The 20,447-nt window shown below is 39.0% G+C and overlaps 2 protein-coding genes across 3 annotated transcripts; both read left to right on the top strand.

Annotated features, from left to right (window-relative positions):
• The first annotated feature begins 429 nt into the window (after window positions 1-429).
• Window positions 430-7,860, top strand: sat2a.1 (spermidine/spermine N1-acetyltransferase family member 2a, tandem duplicate 1). The gene is made up of 6 exons (XM_028474253.1): window positions 430-587; window positions 3,551-3,602; window positions 4,235-4,318; window positions 5,592-5,693; window positions 5,767-5,807; window positions 5,886-7,860. Exons 1-6 carry the CDS (start codon window positions 525-527, stop codon window positions 6,051-6,053), a joined length of 510 nt encoding a protein of 169 aa, XP_028330054.1. The 5' UTR covers window positions 430-524; the 3' UTR covers window positions 6,054-7,860.
• A 1,964-nt stretch (window positions 7,861-9,824) lies between these two features.
• tnfsf12 (TNF superfamily member 12) lies at window positions 9,825-20,447 on the top strand. 2 transcript variants are annotated; one of them, XM_028474251.1, is made up of 6 exons: window positions 9,825-10,474; window positions 12,155-12,236; window positions 16,266-16,322; window positions 16,460-16,483; window positions 16,584-16,708; window positions 18,202-20,447. In XM_028474251.1, the coding sequence occupies exons 1-6, from the start codon at window positions 10,301-10,303 to the stop codon at window positions 18,475-18,477; spliced, it is 738 nt and encodes a 245-aa protein (XP_028330052.1). In that variant the 5' UTR covers window positions 9,825-10,300; the 3' UTR covers window positions 18,478-20,447. The 2 variants fall into 2 exon arrangements, with proteins under 2 accessions (XP_028330052.1, XP_028330051.1); XM_028474250.1 differs by having other exon boundaries at window positions 16,581-16,708.

Genomic DNA, 20,447 nt, shown 5'->3' with positions numbered 1-20,447 from the left:
CCGACCCCAATGTTGAAAAAGAAAAAAATGTTTTTAACAATAAGGCACAAGTTTAAAAAAAAAAAAAAAACTTTCCAGGTGTCCCCATTTTAATTTCCGACGACCCCACATGAGCTCCCAACCCCAAGGCTGAAAAACAATGATTTAAACAGTAAGACACAAGTTTAAAAATGTATAGTTTCTCTTTGTGATGTTTTAATTAAAGGCAAATGCTAAAAAAAAAAGAAAAAAAAAAGAAGTAATTTAAGGCGACTACATACAGGGTCCCGACCCCATGGTTGAAAAACCCTTTAAACAGTAAGGTACAAGTTAAATAATTAAAAAAAAAAAAAAAAAGTAAAAATACATTATTAAATGTAGTAAACACTTAATTAATAATTAATTAATAAAACACCCACGTCAGTTCACCTGTCCACCGGAGAGGGGCGCTCTGAGCCGTTCTCAGCCCGTGTAGAAGACACCTTCCTCGGCAGCAGCTGCAGCACCGACCCGCTGTCTGTGACCCAGCTCTGGTACAGGACATCATGGACTTCTCCATCCGAGCCGCCAACGTGGACGACTGTAAGGACATCGCGAGGATGATCATGGTAAGCGCGCGCGCACACACGTGTCGATGTTGAGGCGGTCACCGTGGGAAAACATGGGTGGGGGGTGGGGGGAGTGGTTTGGGGGTGGGGGTGGTGGGGGGGTGACACTACATCTACATGTTCCATGGACTTAGAATGAGTTCACGGACACAAAGCACGACTCACTTCCGCGTGTGTTTGTTGTGCGTGTGCGTGGAGGTGTGTACGCGCGTGCGACAACTGCCATTTGAAATGGCTTGAGTGACAGTTCCCCTAATATTAGTGATTAGTGCTGACAGCGCAACAAACCCGGAAGCAACTCAGAAAAAAACAAAGAACTGGTGTAAATACGTTGGAAACTGGAACAGAGAGTTTATCTGACTAAAGAGCAGCAGGATGTGACACAGTTACACGTTCTGTTAAATCAATAACTGAGATTTTAGCGTCTACCACAGCGGGAAGGAATGACGTAAGTCACCATGAAAAATCAGCCAATCACAAGCTCCACAAATATAAACCGCTTTAAAAAGTGTTAAAAGATGTAAAGTCTGTAATAAATGTGTCTAATGAGTCATTAGTGAAAACCAGAGAACCACATGAGTGAGCATGAGAAATTAAAATAAAATATGTAAATTAAATGTCTAACTTTAAAGACAAGCAACGTGAAATTAACAGTAAATATGCAACGTGTTGACTTGTATATGAACTGTAAGTATATTAAATAAACACGTGTTTAATATATCCATTTATGTTTTAATTTAGGCTGCATTATAATTTAGGAATTAGGGCTGGGCGATATATAGAGGTTTTAGATGTATCGAGTTTTCTGTTATAAATAAAAGCTTATTTTGTATAAAAATACTAGTTTTAAGAGTCACCGCTTTTACTTCTTCTCAGAACAGAGTCCTAACTCAGAGCTTCCCCATAACAAGTCATATTACAGATTACATATCACTCTCACATGCTGTAGCACATATTGTGCAGCTGTAGCATTTTGGATCAGCAAATTTAACCCAGAATTCTCTTTCTTCTCAAACTTTATTCGAAATAAAATTATTGAGATTTATATCATATATCACCATTTTGGTCCATATCACCCAGCCCTAGTCGGAATGTTCACAGCACTTCAATGTTAATAAAGGGCGACCTACCAGATTATAATCACATAATTGTATTTAGTAAGTGGTTGATAAGTGGGTATTTTAGATTTAGTGTACACCTATCTTAAAATATAAGGGATACTGGAGCTTGGTTGGGCGGGTGGGACGGCTCGTAGTGGGCGCCAGAAAATTTCCCTTATTTTAAAATTCAAAACTTGACAGGTATGGTTCAGACCACCCGTAGTTAATGGGGAAAAAACTAGAAAATACTGTATTATTTTCTTTTTTCATTGTCAAAAGAATCTCTTGATAAACTATTCAAAATAATACAATTTAACTAAAAATAAATCTTGAATGAAATAAATAAAGGAATAATACAAATGAAGAAGCCTATTAATTTAAATGGTGGTTCTATAGTAAACAATGCAAAACTGCATAATAGTTCTTTTTCTTTTTAGAAGTGCAACTGAAAATGTATTTTGTGCCTTAACAATTCACTGATTTACGTCAGATATTTGTTTGGACCAGCAGAGGGCGTTGGTAACCCAGTGGTCGGTTGGCATGCAGCAATTCTTGCAGTGAAGAAGAGATGCCATGCTAGCAGACAGAGCTAATAGAAAAACGTGACTTTTACAGATATTCACGTAATATTACAGATATTCTTTCAGTGCTAAAGGGGTAAGGAATCATTTATTAACATGTTTAAGAGTAGAAGGCGGCCAGAAAGAAAGTAGTAGCAGATTCTGCCAGCCGCGTACACTGCTGGACAAGAGAAGGGATAAATATATATAGCGCCCTCTGCTGTTTAAAAAAAGTACTGCGATTCAATTTTCAAAGTATCGATGTCAATCATAATACCTATGAATCGATTTTTAACTGCCTTACGATTAATCGTTTCATCCCTATCTATCGGTGAGAAATTTTACCTGCGAACGAAAAACAGACTTTTGAAAGTTAGGGGGCGGGGCATTGTAGAACACCCCTCCTTTCTGATTGGTCGCCCTAACACCTACTGTCTCCAGGTCCGAGTCAATCAGACACTGAGTAGGGCGGGCGTTGTTCTGATCTGAAGAGTACTGATATATCTTACTCAGGTAGAAGTACTGTGATAATTGTACAGTACTCAAGCACAAGTAAAAAGTATTAAATAGTACTCAAAGTAAAAGTTACCAGTTACTCTCCCCCATGTTTATTTTTGGTAATTAATCTTGCCACGATTCCCCTGCATACAGTAAACATCTCATGTATGAACTTGAAAAAGGAAGAGACAAAATCAAGCACAATTGGAACTTAAATTATTTTTCACAAAGAAAGCTGTATAAAAAAACAGATTTGTAATGAAATAACACCAATGAATTCAATTCAAAATTTAAAAAAATAGCTAAATGTATTAACTCAAACTAAAACAATGACAGGCATTCAATGCTGTTTTGGCGCAGAATCGACGCGCACGCAGAGCAGCATCAACCTACGCGTTGCGCAGTCAGCGTGCACGTGCCTGTTATTTGTGCGCGTGTAAAACACTGTTGTCTGTGCAAGTAGTTTTAATTTACACGTGAGTGTGTAAAACTGCGCCCTGGACTTGTGACATGAACATGACTCCATACATTCTGGCGAGCAGGAAGTGATGTGGAGCGCGCATGGGGTTACCGAGAGCGCGCTGAAAGTAACGTACATGCGATTTATTTACGGAGTTCACCTCATAAATGGACCGCGAGTGCTAACTACGGGTTTTAATGCACGCTGTTGTGATTTTCACACGTGCAGCTCTTTGAAACTAACGTGACACCATATTTCCTGTGCGTGTGCGTGGAAACAGTGAGCTCTAATGGGGAATGATGATGATGATGATCTCCATGTGATCGCATTTTGTTCTCCTCACAGGAACTGGCAGAATACGAGAAAGTGTCAGAGCACGTGAAAGTGACCCAAAAAGGTAATTATTGTAAGAGTTCTGAATGAATGAAGTTGCTAAAATAACAACTTGCTGGAGAAAGATGTACACACTCCTTATTCTGCATTAAGGTATGCATTATTAATCATAGACACATTGATTATTATAATATTACTCAGCATTGAGAATGATGATCAATCTGATCATTAATGCAGGGGAAGGATTTTGTGTGTTTTTGTGGTCATTTTTAATGTCATCTTCAGTATTTGTCTGTGATGAATGTTATTTGGAGTGTTTTTATTGTAGTTTGTGTGTTATTGGAGTTATTTTGTGTATTTTTCTATCATATCTGGTGTTTTTGGAATCATTTTTTGTCATTTTGAGTGTTTTTCTTTAATGAATGTTATTTGGAATCCTTTAGAGTATTTTTTATTATAGTTTGTGTGCTATTAGAGTTGATTTGTGTGTTTTTCTTGCCATTTTATGTCTTTTTAAAGTGATTTGGGATGGTTTTGGAGTCATTTTGTGTGTTTTTATTGTTGTTCCAGTGTATTTTTTGTGTGTACAGAGTCAGTCAGGACAGGCCATAGTGTATAAGTAGGCCGATCAGATTGATAGAAGATGAAGGATTGACTGTCCAAACCATGTGTTGTTGTTTATTGTTATTCTGTCAGACTTGGAGCAGGATGGCTTTTCCAAAAACCCGTTCTTTCATGGAATAATCGCTGAGCTGCCTGAACCGCAGAGAACCAAAGATGGTGAGGCTGATGCACCAGTAACAGATTTTGATCCATCAGTTTTTATCTATCAGTCGTGTTACGTGGTGCACATGTGGCTTCTCCTCTTACATAACTTGGCTAATGCTTCACTTTCTGCTCAGAATCCACTAATGACACCATTAACACACGCTCCGCTTCCCAGCTGTGGGCTTTCTTTCCATGACACAAGTTTCCACACATTCCCAAATGGACTCAGGCATACTCTAGAGTCCATACTGATGAGTGGTGGCCTGTATTCATCTTCTTTTTCTTTGTTTTATTGAAAAATGTACCATAGAAGACGAGGAACTTTAGCAAAAATATTGAGGATTTGGAATGACAGAGCATAACTAAGTACAAAAAGAATGAAAAAAAAAACAGGACAGGAGGGGCAAGAAATGTCACCAATGATTTAACTATAGGTTTTAATTATAGAGGTGGGACGGTACACTGAGTTCACGATACGAAAAACAGAAAAAGAGAGCTGCTCTTTCCTCCAGTGATATGCATTGGCTGCTGTGCCTCAGCAGCTGAATGTAAAAGTGCATGAGATTTTAATATTCAAAGTTTGACATGATATATTAATTTTACTTATATATTTACTCTGGGTATGAGCTTTTCAATTCAATAAAATAAAAGTAGATTGTGTGGATACCACTCGTACCCTCAACAATGCATCTTGTGACTGCAAAAATATTGTGATATCTTGTAACACGATACATCGTCCCATCTTTTTTTTCCTTTACTTTATGAAACAATCTGGAATAAAAAGTCAGCAAAATACTTATATCTACATACAAAAAGGAACATCGTTAATGATTCAGTGATAGTTTTTTTAAGTCATTCAAAATAGCAATTACTGAGTGATATGAGACCGTATTTTTTCATTTCTTTTTCGACATCTACAGACTGTCACAATGCCGAAGCCTACACGCAACACGTACAGACTGTGAATATAAACAGGAATATTCATACAATTTTGTAATTAAATTAATAAGCATGATAAAAGTAGTTTAGAATAAAGAGAGATGCTCTTTCCTCAAGGAATGTGTACAGACTGCTGTGCCTCAGCAGCTGAATGTAAAAGAGCAACAGATTTGAATGTTCATAGGTTGAATTTATTCTTTATTCTTTTTAGACCCATAAATTAGATTATTTGCGCATTTTATTGAATGGACTATCTTAGGATGCTGTATATATATATATATATATATATATATATATATATATATATATATATATATATATATTTTGTTGATGTTTTTATTTTCAGGACATACAAAGTTTGGCTACGCACTTTACTTCTTCTCCTACAGCTCGTGGTGTGGCAGAGCCGTCTACATGGAGGACTTGTACGTGATGCCAGAGTTCAGAGGTACGACCTCATGACAAGGTGTGACATCACTACAAGGAAACCTCAGGCTAACGCTGCATCTTTCTGTTTTTAGGGAAGGGGGTTGGCAAAGCTCTCATGAGTAAAGTAGCTCAGGTGAACACACACACACACACACACATTTACTGTCAGTCATTGGGTTTCTTTGCACTAAAGCGTGTTTGTGTCCCACAGCTGGGAATGGCCGCCGGCTGCAATCAGCTCAACTTCACCGTCCTGCACTGGAGCAAATCGTCCTTGGACTTTTACCTGAGTCAGGGATGCACAGATGTCACCACCAACCTGGGCTACCACTGCATGCGCTGTGAGGGTGACGCCCTGAAGCGCCTGGCACAGCCTTAACCCTAGTGGTCAGAGCTCATGATCAAAAACTGTTACTGGTGCATCAGCCAGTGCAGATCAAAACCCGAAGAGGAAAAAACACATTAAAATTATTTTATGCGACTTGCAGCCAGGTGCGACATACTTATTTTTTCCTTAAAATAATATTTTCAAATTAAAAAACTGCCAAATCGACCTATATACTAATGCAACATATACATAATTTGAAAATACAAAAAAAGACTAAGTATATCAACAACAATTTCTTAACTTATCTGTAATTAAACACTGCAAATGTTGAAAAACAGCCCTTATAAAGACAAGATCATATTATTATTTGTCTAAACAAATGCTTACACGGCCCAGTGATAACAGATCTATAATCAAACATTGTGTCTCAACCCATGAGTTGTGAACCTCTGATGTGAATGACAATCATGTAGCCAAATTATAAACAAATGTCTTTACACTGAATTATGTTCAGATTAAGAAACACTCGTAATCAGGATTGATTGATTGATGAGGATGTGACATATTGCATGTGTGAGAGTGATTCATCACTCATTTATGTGCAGTTTTTTTGTAAAAGTTAGATCTCACGTTTGCTATCCCTTTAACGTCATCCTTGTCTTTTAGTCGGGGAGCGCCGTAAAGCACAAAATGTCTAATTGCACTGAACTGAGTTTGTTTGCATTATGAAACTCCTTCCCCTCATTCTTTTTGATCTAGAGAACATCAAAGGATACATGCTTTGTCTCTGTTACAATCCATTATTGGCAGAAGATCAAAGAACACATGCTTTGTCTTTGATACGATTCAATATTGGTAGAACATCAAAGGACACTTGCTTTGTCTCTGATACATTATTGGGAGAACATCAAAACGTGTCCTTTGATGTTCTCCCAAATAATGGATCGTAACAGAGACAAAGCAAGTGTCCTTTGATGTTCTCCCAATAATGTACCGTAACAGACAAAGGACACATGCTTAGTCTTTGTTACGATTCATTAATCGTAGAACATCAAAGGACACATGCTTTGTCTCTGTTTTGATACAATATTGGGAGAACATCAAAGGACACATGCTTTGTCTCCACCTTGGGGCGTTAGAGCCAACCGTTGCCATGTTGTCAACAACATTCATTGATAATTCTCAATAGAAATTAATGGAAAATTTAGTTTAAGGATGGAAATGCAATGTAGGCTTGGTCCTTCTTCTCTTGCCATGGCAAAAGAGGAAGGGCCAAGCCAGCAAAACGTGGCCTGTGATCTTTGATGTTCTCCCCAATTAGTATTTCTCACTTGTGTTTTCTTTGGAAATGCTATTTTTCTAGTTATATTTAGTTTTTCTTTTGTTTCAAACTCGTTTCTCAATGACAATAGGGCTTGTTCTGTTTTTAATGAACAGTGCACTTTTCTTTCTATGTTTGTTTCGATTGACATTTAATTACCACAGTTGTGCTTTCATGTGCAAAATCTACAGACTCAATCGAAGTGAGGATGCACTGTTATCGAAGAGAAGAGACATATGTATCATAGATTCCCATCAGACTGTGATACTTAAAGCCATAAATATACATTTTTCATGCGTTTTGTCTTTGGATGTGGATTCCTATGTCTAGTTTTTTGTCTCTTCTGGATGCACTTTGATTCCTGTCACTGTGGTGCTGTTCATATAATTGCCTCGACCTCAGTGTGTGTGTGACCTGCATGGAAATGTGAGCTCCTATTTAGATTGTGGTATGAAAATCCTTCCATCGGCCGGTATTTTGTCTCCGCAGCGGTTGAAATTAAAGTTGTGTGGAAACTGGAGTGACCTCTCTCCCAAACAGTGTCCATCTGTTTTGTTTTAAAAAGGCTCACAAAAGGAGCACGAAAGCAAACTGTTTAAATTCAATAACCTCAAAACCCCTAAAATAAAAGTCAGGCATTGGGATGCCACGAGAATGTAGATATTTGTGCCATTCGTTGGCTCACAAACACACAAATATGCAGCGAGGTACGACGCACAAAACAACTGGAGTCGGATCAAATTAAGTCAAGAATCTGTTTGAATTTTCTGTTGTGAAAATGTGACTGAGTTCCTGCACAGAAAGTCCATCACTTTGTAAATAAAGCAACAACATATAGCATGAAGTGTTTACGTGAACTTATGAACACAAAATCACCTTAAATAGCTTTATTTCTTGTTTTCTTCTTAAAATTATTTGAATCAAAACTTTTAGAAATCAAACAGAAACACACGAGTGCGTTGACATTTTACATTCAGCCCTCAGATTAATTTATTTAACGACGAAAATGACTTCCAAAGTACACAAAACAGCAAAAATACACAAATCTTACTTCAAAAACACAAGATGACAAAAAATAGACAAGAACAAAAATGACAGCAAAAAAGGGGGGAGCTTTTTGGGGTCCATCCATACAGTCAGCTAAATCATGGTCCATTGTTCTATGAATCTGTGATAACCACATTTATCTGAATAATATCCACTGTTATCCAGTTAGTTTATTAATATTTGTGCCATAGTATATAGTCATCTTAAAGATGTAAATCCTTGTTTTAGTCACAAATTTAAAAAAAGGGTTAAAAGTGACCAAAATAGATGGTGAAATGGGGTTTTATAAACCACAGAAATTAGTTAAAAGTCACAAATGAAAGTGGCCAAAAACACACACAAAAAATGGTAAAAACGGCTAAAAGTGTCAATATTGGAACAATTAGTAGAAACAATCCGTTTGAACTGGCAAATAATGGGCATGACAAATCGTGAATGTAGTTAAATTGTCAAAAATAAACCTTAAATATGATGAAAAGAGGTTAGAAGTGACAATAATGGGTCAACATATGTGACAGTAGGTTGGAAAAGTGGTGGAAAGGGTTTAGAAGTGCTGAAAGTGGGAAAAATGTTCAGAAAAAGGCATTGGAATGTGATGGAGTGGCAGGAATTGGAGTAATGAAGCAAAAATTCATTAAAAGGAGCAAAAAAATATGCCAAAAAAGTGAAGAAAATAGGTAAATATGGCAGGTTTGGTGTAGTTGCAGAAAAAGGGTAATAATAATAATTAATAATAATAATGGCTGAGATTTATATAGCAGTTTTTTCAAGGACACTCAAAGCGCGTTACAGAAACCATTATTCATTCACAGCCGTCATATTGGTGGTGGTGAACTACATTGTAGCCACAGCTGCCCTGGGGCATACTGACAAAAGCGTGGCTGCCATTTTGTGCTATACGGCCCCTCTGACTACCACCAACATTCATGCACAAATCATATCCATTCATACGAGGCAAAGTGGGTACTGTGCCTTGCCCAAGGACACAACGACAATAACTTGGATAGAGTGGGATTCAAACCCCCAACCCTTCGGTTATTGGACAACACACTCTACTGAACCACGGTCTCTTAAAAACAAGCAAAAAATGGCTCAAACTGATATTGAGTTTCTTGAAGGCATCTGGTGACCTCCTCCCAATGTCTCACGACCCCAAATAGGGTCCTGATCCCAAGATTGAGAACCCCTGATTTAGATGAATAAAACTCGACTAACTGGAGTAATCCTGATGACTACTTTTTGACTAAATTGAGTCAAAAAAAAAAAAAAAAAACTATGACTAAAACTAAATGAAAAGTTCACATCAAACTCCTGCCATATCTCCAGCTTCATAATCCACCCCATCGACCTCAGTGATATACAAACCCAGGACGCCACCGTGTGGCCATAAGCGGTACTACTACTGCTACTGATGTCTGGCACATAATGTAAAGACATGATGAGGAAGGATGTGACATCCACTGGAAGCTCCACACACAGGATCATCTCTCCTCACTGCGTTTGGTGACCTCGTTCCTCCAGGGGCGCCGCGCGCAAAGTTCACCTCTGTTAAGTGTGTGCATGCGTGCGCGTGTATGTGAGAGTGTGCGGTTTTATGGCGTGACCCCCCAGCACGCGGTTGTAAAGGGACGACAGGAGAGCTGAGTCAACGAATCACAAGAAGGATGCAACAGTTGATGATGTGCGCGCAGCGGCTGCAGCGGAGTTTGGAGACGCTCTGTGCGTAAAGAGGATGTTGGCTGGTGGATCTGTGCGCTTTGGTTGCTTTAAAAGCAGCTCATCAGATTAAAAACACAAACCGCAGACCTACATTTGCCTCCTCGGTGTAATATTATAGCAAGAAAAAAAGAAAAAATGGAGCTTCGGAGCGACGCGCACTCGGAGGGACTTGACGCTCAGCTGGACTGGAGTTGAAGCGCGACACCCAAACATGCATCGGATTCTGCAGAGGAGGAGAGTGCGCAGGCTTCGGGTTGTCTGGGCTTTCCTGGCGCTGGTGGCTCTGTCCCTGGCCGCCTGCAGCGCGCTGGTCACGGCGTGGACGTGGAGACAGACCCGGGATCTGTCCCAGTCCTTCAAGATCCTGCAGGACCGCCTGGAGCAGGTTTGTTTGTCCCCACGACCACAAACTCTTTATCTGGGACTTACTTATCACATCTTATGTAACTGATTTTTTTTTTTTTTTTTTTCATCCACTTCAACGTTTTGTTTTTCCCTCTTGCAATTTGCATGTTCTCAGCTCCATGGCAACACCACAGATGATCTTAGCAACATATTGTGCAGAGAATCTGGCTTGTGCACCAGCGTTCATTTTGACAGCAAAATTTGACCTAGTTTTAGTCACAGTTTTGACTGAAAAATACAACATCGCTTTAGTCACAGTTTTAACTAAAATACACTTTAGTTTTAGTCATAGTTCTGACTAGTTTCTGTCATAGTTTTGACTTTAAAATACAACTTGGTGTGAGTCAAACTTCAGTCTTCAGGACTATTTCAGTTATAGAGTTAACTAAATTACATTAGGATTCTAAAATATAAAGCATGGGCCATAGTATTTGGTCATCTTAAAGATGTACATCCTTGTTTCAACAGGAAATAAAATGGGGTAAAAGTGATCAAATGTGGTGGAAATTTTAAAAACCACAGAAATTGGTTAAAAGTTGCACATTAGAGTGGGTAAAAATGTACAGAAAGTGGTTAAAAGGGTTCAAACTGGCAATATCAGAAACAATTAGTAGAAACAATTAGTTTAAACTGGCAAATAATGGGCATGACAAATCATGAATGTGGTTAAATTGGCAAAAATAAGCATAAAATATGGTGAAAAGAGGTTAAAAGTGACAGTAATAGGTCAACACATGTGACATTAGGTTGGAAAAGTGCTGAAAAGGCTTTAAAAATTGATGAACAATTGGCAGAAATGAGAGTAATGTAATCATGAGTTCTGATTGGATTTCGTGCTATGTGACAAAATTGTAGTTTTGTTTTTATTAGCGGACGAGGAAAATATCCATATATTTTGACGTATTCCAAAATATTAGTTCATAGTTTGTTACTGTTGCTAAAAATTTTTTTTTGTCTACGAGCGTTTTAAGTTGACAAAATGAAGAGTGGATGCAACTATCGCTTTAATCTGAGGCACAGTTGCAGGTTTCAGATTCACAATTTAAAAACCTGATCTTTAAAAGGAGCCTCAAAGAGCTGATGGAAATTCTTCTGCTTTCCAATATTTACAAAACCAGGTTGCACTGGGTTTCAGATCAGGGGGGAAACAGGTTGGCAGTGTATCATGTTGACAAACCTGCACACACACACACACACACACACACATTCCTAATGTTGTTGCTGGCCGGGTGCCCAAAGGAGGCCCGCTCCGTCCATTTGACTGTTGGCCAGCTCCTGATGAGAGCCAGTCAGTGAACGTCTGCAGAGCCAAGTGCAAACCTGCCTCCATTTCTACAGTAGCAATAAATTTAAACCCCCTCCACAGCAGCTTCACTTATTAGATCTAAACTCTCCTTTGGTCATCCAGCTCGGCCTCGCGCCAAGGTTTTAGAATTCTGCTGGCTTGACACAAAGAAGTTATTTCTTACTCAGGAGGGTAAAAAACAATGTGAGGAATGTAAAACATGCGTTAGGTGTCGCAATCGGCCGGTCTCGGAGGTAGTGGTGGGTTAAAGTAAAAGAAGAAACCTGGACGGTACGCGACCAAAGTTACATCCAGCTGATTTTTGTGTGACTTTTTTTTCCAAAGTGGTTCATCTTTTCTCTCCTTTTTCGTCAGGTCAACACGCAGAGGAAGGCCATCGTTCAGCTCATTCTGGAGAAGAGAGAGCTGCTGGTGGGCCAGAGAGTCAAAAGAGACGGTACGGCTCCATTAGAGGCATCTGCTAATCGCTTTGATGTTTCTTTTGAGGTTTCCTTGACTTCCTTACAATTCTTTTCATTTAGTTTTTGAATAATATGTTAAGGTTTCATCCATTCAGACAACTTTCCCTCAAGAAATTTACTTTGATCTCCTGACATCTTTCGACTGTCAACTGCCAGTCTTTGTCAGAGGCGTCTTCTGGTGGCTTTGATGTTTTCTTGACTTCCGCATAATAATTCCTGGAAGTTCTTTTTGAATAGTATGTTAAGGTTTCATTTATTCAGACACATTCTTTCTCAGGAAATTCACTTTGATCTCCCGACATGTTTCAACTGTCAAATGCCAGTCTTCTTTAGAGATGTCTGCTGATGGCTATGATGTTTTCTTTACATTCGCGTAATAATTCTAGCAAGTTCATTTGGTCTTCTTCTTAATCAGTATGTTAAGGTTTTATTTATTCAAGTTTTTTTCTGAGGAAATGCACTTTGATCTCCTGACATGTTTCGACTATCAACTGCCAGTCTTCTTCAGCGATGTCTGCTGATGGCTTTGATGTTTTCTTGACTTCTGCGTAATAATTCCAGCAAGTTCTTTTTGAATAATATGTTAAGTTTTGATTTATTCAGACAACTGTTTTCTCAGGAAATTTACTTTGATCTCCTGACATGTTTCGACTGTCAACTGCCAGTCTTCTTCAGAGGCATCTGCTGATGGCTTTGATGTTTGTATATTTGATGTTTTCTTGACATTTTGTCTTCTTTTTGAATAATATACTAATGAAACCTTAGCATATTATAAAAAAAAAAAGAAAATGAACTTGCTGGAATTGGTACGGCTCCATTATTCCCATTGCATGTACACGCTCTGCACCTCCCAGTCCGCCCAGTCACCACAGAGGCAATATGCGGTCCACTCGTGTCCTGTTGTTTTTTTGGAGGGGGGAAAGAACATTTAACACAAACGCGGGCCAGGCCTCGGCACCACATGCCACTTTGGTTGGGTCTGAGCGGGCCGCAGCCTTAAGCCGCTGCTAAAAGTCGACACAGGAAGAAGTAGGCAGCTGGATGATGATTGTGGCAGAAATTACAGGTCTGACCAGAGTCGGCCCCAGAGACCAGAAAAGCAGCTGTGGGCGCACACTTTTAGAGCTGTTAAAACGAACCGGTTTGTGTCTCCGCCCTGAGCGAGCACACGACTGGCAATGGCCCGGGGTTTGTTGTGAAAGCAGCGATATTTGATGAGCTATCATTGTAGTATTTTTAGCTCATGCCGTTTGCGTCACCATCACAGGACTGCTTGATTGTGTATAATTCAGGAACTTCTGGAAAGATTTCTGCTGATGCTTGGTTGAGATGATTTTCTTAGAATTCAGGCTAGGCAAATGTTCTCCTGCTTTAGACTTTATTTTCCATTATCCTGACTTGACTTAGCCTAACCCACTTTTATTTTGTGTTACTTAGTCAACTGCCAGTCTTCTACAGAGGCGTCTTTGATGTTTTCTTGGCTTTCTAGTAATTCCAGCAAGTTCAATTTGTCCCCTTTTTGAATAATATGTTAAGGTTTTATTTATTCAGATAACTTTTTTCAGAAAATGTATTTTGATCTCGACATGTTTCGACTGTCAACTGCCAGTCTTCCTCAGAGACCAGGAAGCAGAGTTTCAACATCAAACAGGGGTTAGAGAACATGTTCCCTCTACCACACCTAGGATTCTCTTCTCCAGAGACCATCAGGCACCAGGGGGCGTGGTCAGCCAGTCAGAACTGTCAATTTGGCAAAGCCCAGAAAGAACTCATGACACATCAAAGCGATCAGCAGACCCCTTTGAGGCAGACTGGCAGTTGACTGTCGAAACATGTCAGTAGATCAAAGTACATTTCCTGAGGGAAGGTTGTCTGAAAAAATGAAACCTTAACATATTATTCAAAAAGAAGACAAAAAGAACTTGCTGGAATTATTACGTGGAAGTCAAGAAAACATCAAAGTGATCAGCAGAGGCCTCTGAGGAAGACTGGCAGTTGAGAGATTAAACATGTTAGGAGATCAAAGTAAAATTTCTTGAAAAAGTTGTCTGAATAAATGAATTCTGAACATATTATTCAAAGAGAAGACAAAAAGAATTTGCTGGAATTATTATGCAGAAGTCAAGAAAACATCAAAACCATCAGCAGACGCCTCTGAGTAAGACTGACAGTTGACTGTCGAAACATGTCAGGAGATCAAAGTAAATTTCCTGAAAAAAGTTGCCTGATTAAATGAAACCTTAACATATTGCGTTACTTGATCTTAGCTTATTATAGCTCAGCCTGACTTAAGTTATATATGAAGTGAAAAACCACATAACTCAACTTATCTCTAATATGTTGATTAACTTTAGTCACGTTGGGTCACTCACTGTCTTAGCTGGTTTTAACTTCCCTTATCTGAAACTCACTTATCTCATCTTCAACATCTGTCATTTCTTAATCAAACCCATCTCATCATTTCTGGGGGAGTTTACTCTCTAAAGTTTACTTCTGAGTTAAGATTTTTCAGTTTGTGATACATTTACCTTAATCTTTAGGTTTAAGTTATCTCAGCTTCACATGTCTCAACTTGACTTTTTTTCATCTTGAATTAATTTGTATCTAATTTCAACCTTGTTAAATTTTTCTTTGCTGAAGCTCCTTTTGTGAAATCTGGATGAAACACTTCAAGATAATCTCATTTCCTTATCTCATCTTCTTCATTCTAATCTTATTTAACACTAATTCTAATTGGTTGCCAGTGATTTACATTAGCAGCCACATTCACACCAATATTGATTATCATTATTATTAATAATTGAAAGACTTACTTTGCCAGCAAAGTCACAAATTATCTTTTTGAATCGTTTTGACTGTTGATTTCTCTTTAACGCCACTTATTGGCAATTTACCTTATATACCTTAAGTCATCTTAAACTTTAATAATCTTGACTTCTGTTATTCCAACTTTACTTAACCTACATTTCAGGTTCAGGTAATTTTATTATATATAATTTCAAGGCAGAGATTAGCTCCACCAAATAAATGACTTTCTGTTGTGCGTTTGATCTAATGTTGAGGTTGAGCTTCTCTTAAGTGCTACTGCAGGCTTTTAGCCTTTATCTGTTGCCTTCCTTCCGTCCTGATAAATGACAGCTTGAGTGTAGAAAGTCTGGCCAGCCTCTGGCTTTAATACCGACTAATCCTTAATCTACAGTCACCCCCGAAAGCCAGTTCTTTTAGCTAACGCTCCGTCTTCCTGAGTGACTGATGCTTGCCTTTTCTGATTTCCTGAGTCTTGTGGCCGCTCTGGCCCGAAAACGTAAAAGTATGCGTTTCACCGTCCATACACACAAAGTAGTAGTATTGGTGTTTGAAATCACTCCCGCAGGCCAGATCATAGCAGCTAAAATGAGCTTTGAGTGAATAACAGGAGCAGACATTCCTAAGCTCTGGCCTTTTAGCGCCACAGTTTATTTTTTCACTTATCCGAGCGGCTCCTGTAGCCGTTGCTTCACTCTCTGTCTCTTTTTTTCCAGCACTTCCTTTCTCTTGTTCAGCCCGTGAGCCCTTCAGCGCTGTCTCCTAATGCCGAGCTTTAACGCTTTCTTCTCCCCTGTCTGTCCATCCTCCTTTCTTTTCTTTTTTTGTTCACCCCCTCCGATTCTCCACGCTCATTACTTTCCATCCTTTCTTCATGCTCCCTATTTTCTAGATGACTGCGACCAGCTGGCACTGACATTAGCCCCCACAGGGGGAAATGTAAAAAAAAAAAAAAAAAAAAAAGCACCTCTCGCTGAAAATAACAGTTTGAGGAAATATATTAAGCACGTGAAATGATATCCCTTTGCCCATCTGCTAAGTGCGTTAAAACTGTCCAGGTCGAGTCAAAACAGCAGCAAATTAACACAATATGTTATTAGACAGGTACAGATGGTAATGATTGTTTAAAGAAAAAAAAAACAAAAAAAAAAAACACAGATGTTATTTTCTTATATTCTGTCCTTTTCCAAAAAAAAAAGGGGGAACGCTGCGAGGGAGGAATGGAAACAGTAAGAAAGCAGCGTCTCATTTTGAGAGTAAGTAGCTTGGCAGATCCACGCAGACGTCTGCACAAATGTTTCAATCATATACTTCCATAGTGCTGCGCTCATAAAATATTAATTGACTTTCTCTTTCTGTTTCAATATCTTTTTTTTTTTTTTTTTACCTGAAGTCACCAAAGTCTCCTCTCAGCAAGGTAGGATTCGTAAAAATTAAAGATGGCGGACTGCCTTTCATTCAGTGGTGTCTTTGGCTAACTGTGCACGTGTTTGTCTTCTCTGCGTGTGAGACAGTAGGAGACGGAGGTGTGATCAAAGGCTGGGAGGAGAGGACTTTGAATATGAGTAAAGCTGTGAGGTACAACAAAGAACAGGGCACGTTCACGGTGGAAAAAACCGGCGTCTACTTCCTGTTCTGCCAGGTGAGTTCGCAACTTCATGCATTAATGCTAGCAGTGGCTAGCTACTATCAGCCTGCAAATTTTATGAGCTACTGCTGCAGTTTTTTCAGTGCATCAATAATGTTTTTTTTTTTAACTTCTCCAGTGAACACACAATCGTCCCGCTAACGTGACATCGGCTAGCAAAACTAAAAAGGTTGAGGCTTGACTTTAGGAGTTTCGCCTTGAGTTTTGGTATTTTGAGCAAGATGTAGCCCCCTTTAAGACAACCTGCACTTTCTGTTAAGGCACCAAAACTAGCAAGTTGCTAACAAACTGAAACAAAAGCTGTGTTCAAAATATCATACTAACGTACTACTCATACTAAGTCTGACGTCAAAATTAGCATGTAGTGTGTTCACATTAGATAGTATGGAAAGATTGAGTACGCGAGAAATACCTGGATGTATAATATATGGGGACATTTTTGAAGTATGCACAGTGGGCACACTAGTCATACTCAACCACCCCATGATGCATTGCGAGCGGAACGTAAAATAGTCCTGGGACCGGCTTCAAGCTAAAAATCAAACACCTCATTTTCAAAATAAAAGCATCTCTTCTTGTCTTCCATTAGTTTCTTTTAAACTTTTGTAAATAGGGCTCTTGTTTTGAAGTTAACTGGAAGTTTTGTCAGTAGCACAATGGTAGGTCGCCGAAAATTTCCAAAATGTCGGAACAAAATGTGTTTCCGCGAGTTTTATGGATCAAATGACCACATGTTGATATTCTACCTGGTCACTTTCTCACTTTTTGTCGTAGTCATAATCCTAAACATACTTAGTATAGTAAATAGTAGACACTAGTACATACTCATTGAGTGTGCCATTTCGAACGCAGCCTTTGACTCGCCAATTTAGCATTGATGCTAGCAGTGGTTTGCTACCACCAGCTGTGAATTTTTAGCTCATCTTGCAGTTTTTTAGGTGCATCAATCATGCTTTTTTTTTTTGTTTTTACTATTTTTAAGTCCGCAGTGAAATAAACAAATGAAACAACTAATATCCCCCTAATGTTACATTGGTTAGCAAAACTAAAAGTTAGCCGATAACAGAACTAGTTTTCGATAAAAGCAATGAGCTTTATTATACATACTCATTTTGACGTCAGAATTAGTATGAGTAGTACGTTAGTATGACATGTCAATCATAGCTTTAGTCTACAGTAAAAAGGCAGTAACGGTGAAACAGGGACGTCAAAACAGGCGAGTCCATATTTAACATTGTGGTAATCAGATCAATATCGAATGAAGGCAGGATTTTAATCATTTTCTCAAATGATGATTTATTTAACCTTTAAGATAACAAATATTTGACCAAAGTTGACTTTGTTTTGTTATCATTGTTAATTATTTTTGCTGTTTTAAACTCGACTATAAGATAATGTCTCAAGGCGGCGTTTATTTTGATTAATCAGCAACATTTTCTCGCCGTCTCTCATTTCTAACCTGAGGATGCTCCTGTTTATTATCTCAGGTGTTGTTCAACGAGCAGCAGTCCCAGTATGTGAAACTTGATGTGGTGACCAGTGGGCTGAGGCCTCAGAAGCTCCAGTGCATGGAGGGTTACGGGACCACCCCTTCCGCCGGCCCACATCCCTTCCACTTCCTGAAGCCGTGCCAGGTGTCCGGCCTCCTGCGACTGGACAAAGGCACGGAGCTGCAGGCCGTCACCGGCTCGTCCTTCAGACTCCACGCCGTGGGCAGCACCTCGGCATCGCCTCACGTTTTCAGTATCTTCAGAGTCAACTGAGGCCAGTGGAAAACCTGACGAGCACACAAACTTCTGACGAGTACAACAGAATTACCTTGTTTTTGTACCGGGGGAAAAACTTTCTTCTTTTTTTTTTTCCACAAACAGCCATGAGCTGGAATGGAGGCAAAATACAGCAGCTGCTTCCCCAAACATGTTAATTTGAAGGACAGAACCTGACATTTGTGGAAGCTGTTGTGGATTTTCTTTTTTTGCCTGTGGACTGCACGGCTGTTTTTTGGACGCCACATTTTGGATTATAACCAAGACGCGACTAGCTCCATGAATGTGTGCCGAGAGCACAGATGTGATGAAGGCTGCTCTGTAGATTAAGAAGAGCTTTGTGTAAACATTCCTTGGATGCTCATCATCGTAGCCTCTGTATCATGCATTGAAACGTACTTTTACACACAGTGAAGTGGCTCCGAAAAAGCAAAACGCGCTGCCATCAGTATTTTTATCCAATCCAAAAAGTCTCTATATTTAAAATGTTAACACATCCACCATTTTTTTGTCTTGTACTGGTTACACCCAAACAGCAATGCAATGTGCCTGCATGGGTATTGACTATCGCACGTCCTTTATTTACAGCCTACCTTCGTACATCGATAAGCTGTAGCATTATGACCACAACGTTTGTCCTTTAAAACTTAAAAAAGTCAAATTAAATTTAGTCTATCGCTTCCCATCTGCTAGCTCCGCTATCAATAAGCTAGGCTAGCTCCACTTGCCTATGCTATAGCTACATCTACAAAATATATTTATGAAAGAGAGGATGTTTGAGAGAGCAGAGGCAAGGGAATCGCATCGACCAGTACCTTCTTACAAAGTAACCAATCAAATCAAGCGATTGAAGCGCAACAAAACCACAGTTCGCAGTGCATCAGCAACCAGGTCACTAAAGAGGTTGATACAACTGTAGAAATGCCAGTAAAGGACTCCACCCAGCTACAGAGAACATCAAAGGAAGAGATCAAAGAGAAGACACTTCCTAGGGAGAGAAAGAGAAGGTCCAAAGCTGCAGATAGGAGAGAATTATGGTACGCAGGCTTAGGCTTGATCACCCTGTAGCTGGCCACCTTTGATGAGGGTGTCTCGTGTTGGAAAAGCAGAAACACCCCCTCATTCAAAGAAACACTCCTGATGATGTGTCCCAAAAAATTACATTCTTCCCATATTTGAGACACAGCTCCCACGCTTCTCTCAAATGGTAAACCTCATGCGATTCAATCAAAAAAAACACGCACATCCCGTTGAAAGCAGTATTCTGGATCAAAAAAGCCAAGAGATGCAATGAAAAAAAGTCTGAACAATTGCGTAAGTGGAATTAAAATTGGGAGTCAACTACGCAGTTGTGCAGACTTTTTTTCATTAAACATCATGTGATTACCATCTTCTGGCACAAAGGACAATTTACCATCACGTCCCATGTTTAATGATCCGAAACAAGAGTTGGTTCATGCCAGGCTATTGGATTAAATGAAATAATCAAAGTGACAGAAAGAAGGATTTGTGTTATCTATCTTTAAGTTTTAAGAACCTCGTATGAGTTAGCGGTTGAACGTTCACTCTCTTAGAAACAGACACCAACGTCCCATTCATCATGTGGTCATAAAGTTTTTGGAAGTTAAACACTTTCTTACACGTGAGCATCAAACCAGTCTGCAAAAAAAGGGAGACACTTTTTTATGTATTGAAGATCAATAATTTGATTTTGTATTTTATTTTATTTTATTTGTGGTAAAATTGTTGTTGTGGTTTCAAACTTTTTAATGTGGATGAGAGATTTGTCAATCTTTAAATACAAGCTTATCTTTTGTCTGTTTACTTGTCTATACTATACAGTAATTATTCAGGTTCTCTATCAACAACTTTTTTTTAGTAGCAGTTTGAGACGCAGCTTAAACACCATTCATATACTGTAAATGTTTTATTTATAAGGAACCTAAAGTGAAGTGTTTGTGAATAGA

Source organism: Gouania willdenowi, chromosome 18, assembly GCF_900634775.1.
Source record: "Gouania willdenowi chromosome 18, fGouWil2.1, whole genome shotgun sequence".
NCBI classification, from domain to species: Eukaryota; Metazoa; Chordata; class Actinopteri; order Blenniiformes; family Gobiesocidae; genus Gouania; species Gouania willdenowi.
Note: the sequence above shows the minus strand (reverse complement) of the source record. Positions and strands in the feature narration are given on the sequence as shown.

What these genes read in the sequence shown, in the direction of transcription:
- sat2a.1 (XM_028474253.1), top strand. Translation starts at nt 525, where the DNA reads ATGGACTTCTCCATCCGAGCCGCCAACGTGGACGACTGTAAGGACATC. An exon ending in ACCGCAGAGAACCAAAGATG is followed by an intron (nt 4,319 to 5,591) that starts GTGAGGCTGATG and finishes TTTTATTTTCAG; the next exon opens with GACATACAAAGTTTGGCTAC. An exon ending in TCATGAGTAAAGTAGCTCAG is followed by an intron (nt 5,808 to 5,885) that starts GTGAACACACAC and finishes TGTGTCCCACAG; the next exon opens with CTGGGAATGGCCGCCGGCTG.
- tnfsf12 (XM_028474250.1), top strand. Translation starts at nt 10,301, where the DNA reads ATGCATCGGATTCTGCAGAGGAGGAGAGTGCGCAGGCTTCGGGTTGTC. An exon ending in CCAGAGAGTCAAAAGAGACG is followed by an intron (nt 12,237 to 16,265) that starts GTACGGCTCCAT and finishes CAAAAAAAAAAG; the next exon opens with GGGGAACGCTGCGAGGGAGG. An exon ending in TCTACTTCCTGTTCTGCCAG is followed by an intron (nt 16,709 to 18,201) that starts GTGAGTTCGCAA and finishes TTATTATCTCAG; the next exon opens with GTGTTGTTCAACGAGCAGCA.